General features: G+C 41.6%; 1 protein-coding gene across 3 annotated transcripts in view; it reads left to right on the plus strand.

Moving 5' to 3' along the window:
- The window catches only part of LOC143101390 (tumor necrosis factor receptor superfamily member 5-like), a 31,343-nt gene extending 27,144 nt beyond the window's left edge, over positions 1–4,199 (plus strand). For 2 of the 3 annotated variants that reach the window (XM_076264700.1, XM_076264699.1), the window contains exons 4-7: positions 291–446; positions 999–1,086; positions 1,182–1,368; positions 1,683–2,448. In XM_076264700.1, coding sequence (XP_076120815.1) covers positions 291–446; positions 999–1,086; positions 1,182–1,368; positions 1,683–1,901 — 650 coding nt within the window. In that variant the 3' untranslated portion in view covers positions 1,902–2,448. Of the gene's footprint in view, positions 1–290; positions 447–998; positions 1,087–1,181; positions 1,369–1,682; positions 2,449–3,501 lie in introns of those variants that run through there. The other variant, XM_076264701.1, reaches the window with a different exon arrangement.
- Positions 4,200–8,157: the final 3,958 nt, after the last annotated feature.

The following is an 8,157-nucleotide window of genomic DNA, read 5'->3' on the forward strand; positions in this document are numbered from 1 at the left end:
TTATTCTATATAACTACTGTAATACTCCAACTTTTGCACATCTCCATAGAACTTTTTATTTATTATTTTTGATTTCTCCTCCATCTACCCATGTCTTTGATTACCTAGCCTTTATGCAGCCATTGCCACTTAATCTACTAAACCCCTCTTCTACTGCACTTTTTACCCCCCGCCCCCATTAATGCACAAATAGGCTGACACCAGACATAATTTCACTGCATTTCTTACTTCCAGTAACTATTTGCATGTGACAATAAACTTCCTTGTATCCTTGTATCCTTGTAATATAGCTGCAGGTCTAAGAGTGAAGAGGGCGTGCAGCTCCACCTCAGACACACTCTGTGAGCCTCTGGAAAGTCACTACTGCACTGACCCAATCAAAGATGGCTGCAGAGGAGCTGTGGAACACACAAAGTGCTCACCAGGACAGTACATCAAACAGCCAGGTTAGGAAATCCTCTATAACTATCCTACAGACAGGATGACATTGTTAGTTGAAGAGGTGAAAACACACACAGGCTGTTATGTTCCGGTGTGTTTGTGTTGCTTTTCCCTGCTCTGTTCTGTCCTGTCTATGAGCTGTGTTGCAGGAGCTCCTGGCTGGTGGTAACGCTAATGGCCAATTCTGGCAGCAGTTTTTGCTGTTTTTGCTCGAATTGCCAGATTTAGAGGCTGGCTTGACCTTGACGTGGGCTTGGACTTTAGGCCTTGCTTTCAAATTATGTTTCTACTTTTTATGTTTGTACTTATGATTTCTGAGCTAATGTTTTTTGTTATTTTTATTCTTATTATTACCTATTCACTTTGGTGTAAATAAACACTTTAAAATTTGACCGATATTTGGTTTGTCCGCCTTTTTGGAGGTTTTCAACCTCAACTCTTTTGTTGCGTGTCTAACCCCTAGACTGGCACGTAACACAGTCAAACCATGAGAAACTGACATGAAAGTAAGGCATATTAAATATCAACCTTGGTTTTAATTATGTCTTTTCATGCAGGCACATCATCTTCAGATACTGTGTGTGGTGACTGTGTAGGTGACACATACTCAGATGGATCATTCACATCCTGCAGACCACACACACAGTGAGTTCATACAGTGTACATGTTTCCAGGTTCAGATTAAACACTCAGATGTTAGTCACGTATCTAAAGTGTACTTATTTATGTGACCTCTGTAGGTGTGAGTTGCTGAGACTTGATGTCTTGAGAAAAGGATCAACATCTTCTGACACTGAATGTGGTGAAAGAAAAAACACTGTTGCCATTGTAGTCAGTGTAGTTGCTGGTATAGTCCTCATATGTGGGGTTCTGGTTGGCCTCTTTATATTAAAAAGGAAGAGGGGGGAAAACAAACAACCAAACCAGGTAAGAATAGTCATGTTTCTCATTTAATTATTATTTTTTTATGATTTAGGCGAACTGTTATCATAGTTGACATTTTCAAGAATACTTTTAAAGACATTTTCTTAACATTTTGTTTTATACACACACATACATATATTTTCAGTAGTCTATTTTATTCTTCAATTTAGTTTGCATTTATTTATTTTGCATACCTTATTGATCAAAACTCACATTCATCACATTGTAACAATTGTAATTATTCATTAAAGCTTATTTCCATGTCTACCTATATTTTTTGTATAGCCTGTCTGATCATAATGTTTGTTTCTTACTAGGTACAAGCTGAAAGCTATAGTGCAGTACGTGATCAGAATCAAATGAACATGTTCATTTCAAGTAAAGCAAGCCTGCTGTTTTGCAACTCAGAGAGAATAGAGATGAATAATACGCGACAGGTAACATCTTGTGGAACAGCAGCGATCAATGGCTTTAAGAAGGTAAAAACTCATCAACTCAAACAAACTCAAACTGTAAGAACGTTTTTTTTTTATTAAAAACATTTTTTTTATAATTTAGGTCTACTGCTATCATGGTTACCATTTTCAAGAATACTGATGAAACAATTGCTCAGATATTGTGTACACAAACACACACACAGTAGTTTCAATAGTTTGTTTTTGGTGTCTATTTTAATATTAAATTATTTGTATTGCCTGTCTGATAATACGTTTATTTCTTACTAGGAACAAGTTGAAGGCTGTAGTGTGATGACAGCAGTTACGTGATCAGAATGATCTGAATGGTCCAAGTGTCCATATTCATTAAAGTGATGGTGAGTAGCCTACTGTTGTGCAACTCAGTCTGACTGATAGGGATGAATAATAACCTGCAGATAACATCCTGTGGAACAGCAGTTCTACCAGAAAGATTGGGGATGTATAATGAAAGTTAAGTTTTAATCCATCAAAGGGTTTACAAAAGACATAAGCAACAGTGAGAGTCTTTGGCATAGGCCCCGTCCTCGGTCCAGGTCACCGAGTGTGCAGACCCTTGCAGATCCTGCCGGTATGAGACGGCAGGCGCGGAGCCTACCCCTTGGATGTCTGGACCAAACTGGTGGTGGTTAGGGGAGGGAGGGTGGGAACATCTAAAATCAGCACCTGAAAGCAACAGGCAGGTGCAAAGTCATGTCGTTATAAAGACTGATGCAGACTGGTGATTGGTTGGAAGTAATGAATGAATGAGTGACGAATTAAGTCTTCCTGACAGAAATTATGCTGACGCTTTCATGGATCTCTGGCTTTTGATGGTAACAAGCTATTTTCCTACATGAAAAGAGAGAAGGTTGTTATGTTGCAATATGCAAACATCACTGTGAATTAAACCAGTTCCCCCTTAGCACTGAATTTACCCAGTTAGTTGACAATTGACAAAAAGGGGAATAGTGTTACTTTAACATCTCAAAAAGGGGAATTGTGTTACCTTAGCATGTCATCTGAGGGATGTTAACAAGTAAGGGATAATGTATAGAACGCTGGTCATTACTGGGAAAATAAGTCCCGACAGGGCAAACCAGACCCCGAAGCGCAGCGGAGGGGTCTTGTTTCGCCCTGAAGGGACTTATTTTCCCAATAAAGACCGGCGTTCTATACATTATCCCGCTTATTACACGGCTACTTGCCAAAACGAAACAATAAACTCTCCACGATATGACTCTTTAGCCTACATAGCCTAGGCTATAGCCTATTTGTTACCGTTTCATCGTGGCTTTTGGTGAGAAACAAATAGTTCGACAACAGCACACGCTGAACTTGAATCAAACATTCTTTAGAACACAGCTGATCAACCGTCCGCTTTCACTTTTGAATGAAGTTCCAGTCCTTGCGTAGTGATATGAAAGACGTGAAATAGAAGCACAAAGCCCATTTTCCTTGACAGCGGTCTGTTATACTTAGCAACGGTCTGTTAGTGAGAATTAGCAGACCGCCGAACGTTGGGAAGGCCCATTCAAGTGAATGGAGCATTCTTCAGCATTATGAAGAGCCGTGTAATAATGTGAATTAAACCAGTACTCCCCATCTGAGGGATGTTAACATGGTGTACAGTTGGATAAGTCCAAAGAGTGAAATATGATCTCATCCACTTTCTCTCCAGCTGCTTATGAACCAGACAGTATTGCAGGATGGCCTGTTCTCATCCTGGACCGACTGACCACTGTGACCTGAAGGAGCTGATGCGTCATACCTCCTCACTACGCTACCTCACCTCCCCATTGCAGAGACCTGGTCAAGCCACAGTGGACCTGCTTACCATGAGAGGACACTATTTGGTGGATATGGATATTATAACTCTCAATAGCTCAAGTCTTTTCAAATCACGTTTGTGACATTTTAAGCAAAACACCTGACCTACCTCATGAAGAAAGGACTGTTGTCTACTGTGAGGACCGCTGTGGACCTGCATATCTGATGGTGAACTGAGGCAACTGCCCTGGGACCTGCATATCTAATGGTGAACTGAGGCAACTGCCCTGGAACCTGCATATCTAATGATGAACTGAGGCAACTGCCCTGGAGGAGGATGGAGGCCACAGCACAGACTGTGATGTCCCAAGTCCATGTGTCTGAGCCACACATAGGAAACAATTTGCCTAAAGACTTTAGAAACGAAAGAAAACACACAAGATCACAAAGGCGATTGCACAAAAGCTATGGTTAGGCTATAGTTCTAAAGCATTTATCAGCATGGATAATATACAACAGTTTAATGTTTCACTCTATAGTGAAATGAAATTGAAATTGAAGCTGACCAAGTGGAATGTGTTTGATGTCAGAATAAAATGAGTTAGGCTACGTTATTTGTGTCCTTATTTAAAGCCACTATAAATGCAGTAAATGAACATGTCAGTATGTGCCTGGTCTGCTGATTGCTTTTACTTTTGAAAAAACAAAATCAGATAAAGCCTTTATTTGAATTAGAGGGTGACACGGGAAGCAATTTTCACTCCCGTCCCATCCCGAGCCCGCACAAATACTCCCGTCATATCCCGATCACGTGACAGCCCCCCCAAAAAAATTCTGTCCCGCAAAATCCCGAGAGAAAGACTCCCGAATCCCGTCCCGCTCCCTAGTTGATGTCTAAAGTTATACTGTTAGGCTACAGTAGTGTGCGGTGACCATACATTTTGGTAGGGCAGAAAGCCTTGTCTAACTTTTCTTTAATAGCCGATCATTTTGGGCTACATTAAAATTACATATTTTACAGGACTTTGCTGTAGGCTATGCTTAAATCATTTCATAGTTAGATCTCATCCCATCAGTTAAGTTTGCACCGTTCTCATCACGTTAAACCAGCGAAGCATAGCAACGTTGTTGCTATGAGTAGGCCTAAACAAAACAATTTTTTGTGTTCCGCCAGGGTTATGCGATAAATATATTGAGGAATGCGATCGTCGAGGTGCCATGCCCCAACATTGCATGACACATTAAACTCAACGAGAATCGCTTTCCCGGACAACTCGTGCAATTGAATAGAGCTCCTTTGCTGACACTTTCGCCTGTAATTGTTTCTTTGCATCCATTTTGCCTTAGGGCCTAGTCGCTGAAGCTGATTGATTGTGAACAGGGCAGCTGCTTGTCTTGCTCTGATAGGCTACCAATCAACAACAAACGTTTTGTGGGTTCTCTTTTCTAAAACGAAATTCCTCACGTCTTTGGGCGCACTCACTGCATTGCAGCGTAATTTTTTTAAGTTAATAATCTCTGGCTTCCCGCCAGCTCCCGTTTATTATTTCCTGTCCCGTCCCAATCACGTTACCAACAGTGAAATTTACTCTCGTGCTGCGGGAAACCCGCGGGAATACCGTGACCCGCGGGTCCGGGAGTCCCGAAAAATTGTCACCCTCTAATTTGAATAGGTCTATAAAGATAAATATTTATACAAGTTCAAATAACCGAGATTTGCTGTCAGCTGCTGTATAGTTTGTGATGATCGATAATCCCGGTATGTTTTCTAGTGAGATGTACATGATGGAGCAGTGAGGGGTTAGGTGCCCTCCGGTTACCAGTATGCCATGGCTGCCCCCACAAAGGCCATGGCTTGAAGTCCTCTGGTTCAGGTTTTGGGAGATTAGATCCCAGAAAACTAAAGATCTCCATGTTGAGTATAGCTAAGCTGAATATAGTTGAGTAGGCCTATAATAGTTGACTGTTGAGCGTAGTTGAGTATGATAGTTGACTGTTAAACATAATGAAGGTGCAGTGCCCGGAGGCTCTAAAAGCCTTAGCTGTCAATGTTTAGTGTTCTCAGCTTCATGTTGTTTTGAATACATCAGATTAGCGGATCAACCATTCTACACCCTAGCGATATGAAGCCTGGCGACTTTCTCAGATAAGGCTGATAACCGTTTCTAGACGTGTAGTTGTGGGTGTACAGTGCGAAGAGCGTTGGGGACAGGACACCTGCGTTGTGTTGACCTGCACACACCTGGACTCAAACCCGCAAAACAGCAGCACCTCGGATCAGGATGTAGAGTGAGTTACTATAAACCAAAATGGTTCATATCAATAAGTATATCAATGGTACTATGTTATAGGCCTACCATAGTGAGAATAGGCAAGAAAGGGAGAGTTGAGAGAGAGAGTGAAGTATACAAGTATATACTTTTTTGATCCCGTGAGGGAAATTTGGTCTCTGCATCTAACCCAATCGGTGAATTAGTGAAACACAAACAGCACACAGTGAACACACAGTGAGGTGAAGCACACACTAATCCCGGCGCAGTGAGCTGCCTGCTACAACGGCGGTGCTCGGGGAGCAGTGAGGGGTTAGGTGCCTTGCTCAAGGGCACTTCAGCCACGGCCCACTGGTCGGGGCTCGAACCAGCAACCCTCCGGTTACAAGTCCAAAGTGCTAACCAGTGGGCCACGGTTGTACGGGGTGACACATGAAAAAGTCCATGACAGCACTATGCTATAGCAGCATAATTAAGGCATGGTGAAGGGTAGTCGAACCAGTCAGTGACCACCATCGCACGCATGACTGCCAGTCACACAAGGACACAGCAGGGAGGTCAATTCCAAAAAACCCTGAGGTGGTTGAAGTTCCACACTGCACCATACTTGGGTCATCTCATTTGACTACAGCAGCACAGCTCATAGATCAAGAGCATCACATTACAAAACACACCTTCAAACTACTTGTACTTCAGTTTGAAATAGCTGCAAAAAACAGCAACGTCCACATCACACAATATAATGATTAAGACACAAACATCATAATTGGCCCCTTTAAAAAGCAATTGCATGAATAATAGAAACAGCGACAGCCAATCAGAACCCATTAAACCATCAGCAGAACTACTGTGCTTGTGCTCAGTGTTCTTAATGGCCTTATCAGTGACCGGTAACAGTTACTATGTGGTTGGCAGAGTGGACAGATGCTCTTATCGCCACAGCAACAGTTAGCATTACAGTTATTGTTGGCACGGTGACTGGGCCTTTGCAGCCTTGCTGACATTTCATATTGTGTCAATTTGGTGGTAATGTGTAGAACCGTCACCCCTCCCTGAAGCATCTCCCACATGTTGCATGGTGCAGCACTTGTGGTGCTTTCACAACACAACACTTCACCAGGGTTGAGGTCATGTGACTTCTCTGGCCAATCCACTCCAGTGTTTGCATGTTTTTGACCCTTTAAAAATCTTCCTTTCATTGGCCAGCTACAGATAATACCTTTTGTTGCAGTCAAGACAACCGGCTCACCCGAATTGGGAGAGACTGTGAATAGTGTGCAAGTGCAGAATAGTTTGTAGTTCTGTTGTCTTGTGGGTGGTCTTGCTGGCCACATGAAGGACAAGAGTCCTCCACACTGTTCAGAGAACCAGAGAGTGCCTTGTATTCAGAGATGGATGAAATATAGTGTATTCTGCATTGAACACTCCTGTGCATTTTGACTCTGTAAAGTCAGAAGTTGTTTATCAGAGTGAGACTTGTATTGTCTATTGTGATAAACAGACTGTGCTGTGTAATTTCATACCACAATCAGAATACAAATCCTACTAACACTCCTCCACTCCATAGGATCTTAAACCACACGCATGCTCATACTCATACATTTACATACACACCTCCTCAGTCATACACATCTTTCCACACAGATTCAATCCACAATCAAATAGCACTTGATCCACATGCATAATGCTAGATACCGGGTGATCCGCAAATGCAGAATCAACACTTCACACACAGAAATGCAGATTTACAAATGGCATTCTATGCAAACACATCCAAAAGTATAATATATTTTTTAAAATTACAAAACAATGTATTTACAAATAGTCACATATATTTGTGGATAGCAAAATGCCCTTGTGAATCAATGAATATTCGTAAATCATGGTATGCACATTTCCAAATATGTATTTGGATATTTGTATTTGTATTTACAAATACATGTCTATTTGTGCATCTTTTTGAGTATGTACAAATCTTTCAGATACAATTCTACCCCATATACGTACACTGTTTTCTGACTGCTGATGTTGTTTATCATACATTTGTAAAGGTTAGGTGAAGTATCAGGAGCCCATGGTGTACAGTGATTATAGAACAGATAAGGGCTGTTAGGCATATAAGCATCATTCTTCTGCCAAGCAACACAGACACAAAAGTTTTGTTTGGCACAGTATGTCAGAGAGGTTAGAAGTGTGTCTTTTACTTGACGTCCTACTTTTAGCAAGTCTACTCCTACCTAGGCTACCTTTTTTCGAAAAACATGTTTCATCAGCCCACGAGTGAGATATAAATCTAC

This window comes from Alosa pseudoharengus, unplaced genomic scaffold (genome assembly GCF_046254945.1).
Source record: "Alosa pseudoharengus isolate Yale_2024_CS ecotype anadromous, Long Island Sound unplaced genomic scaffold, YU_APseudo_1.1 YU_APseudo_1.1_scf_34, whole genome shotgun sequence".
Lineage (NCBI taxonomy): Eukaryota > Metazoa > Chordata > Actinopteri > Clupeiformes > Clupeidae > Alosa > Alosa pseudoharengus.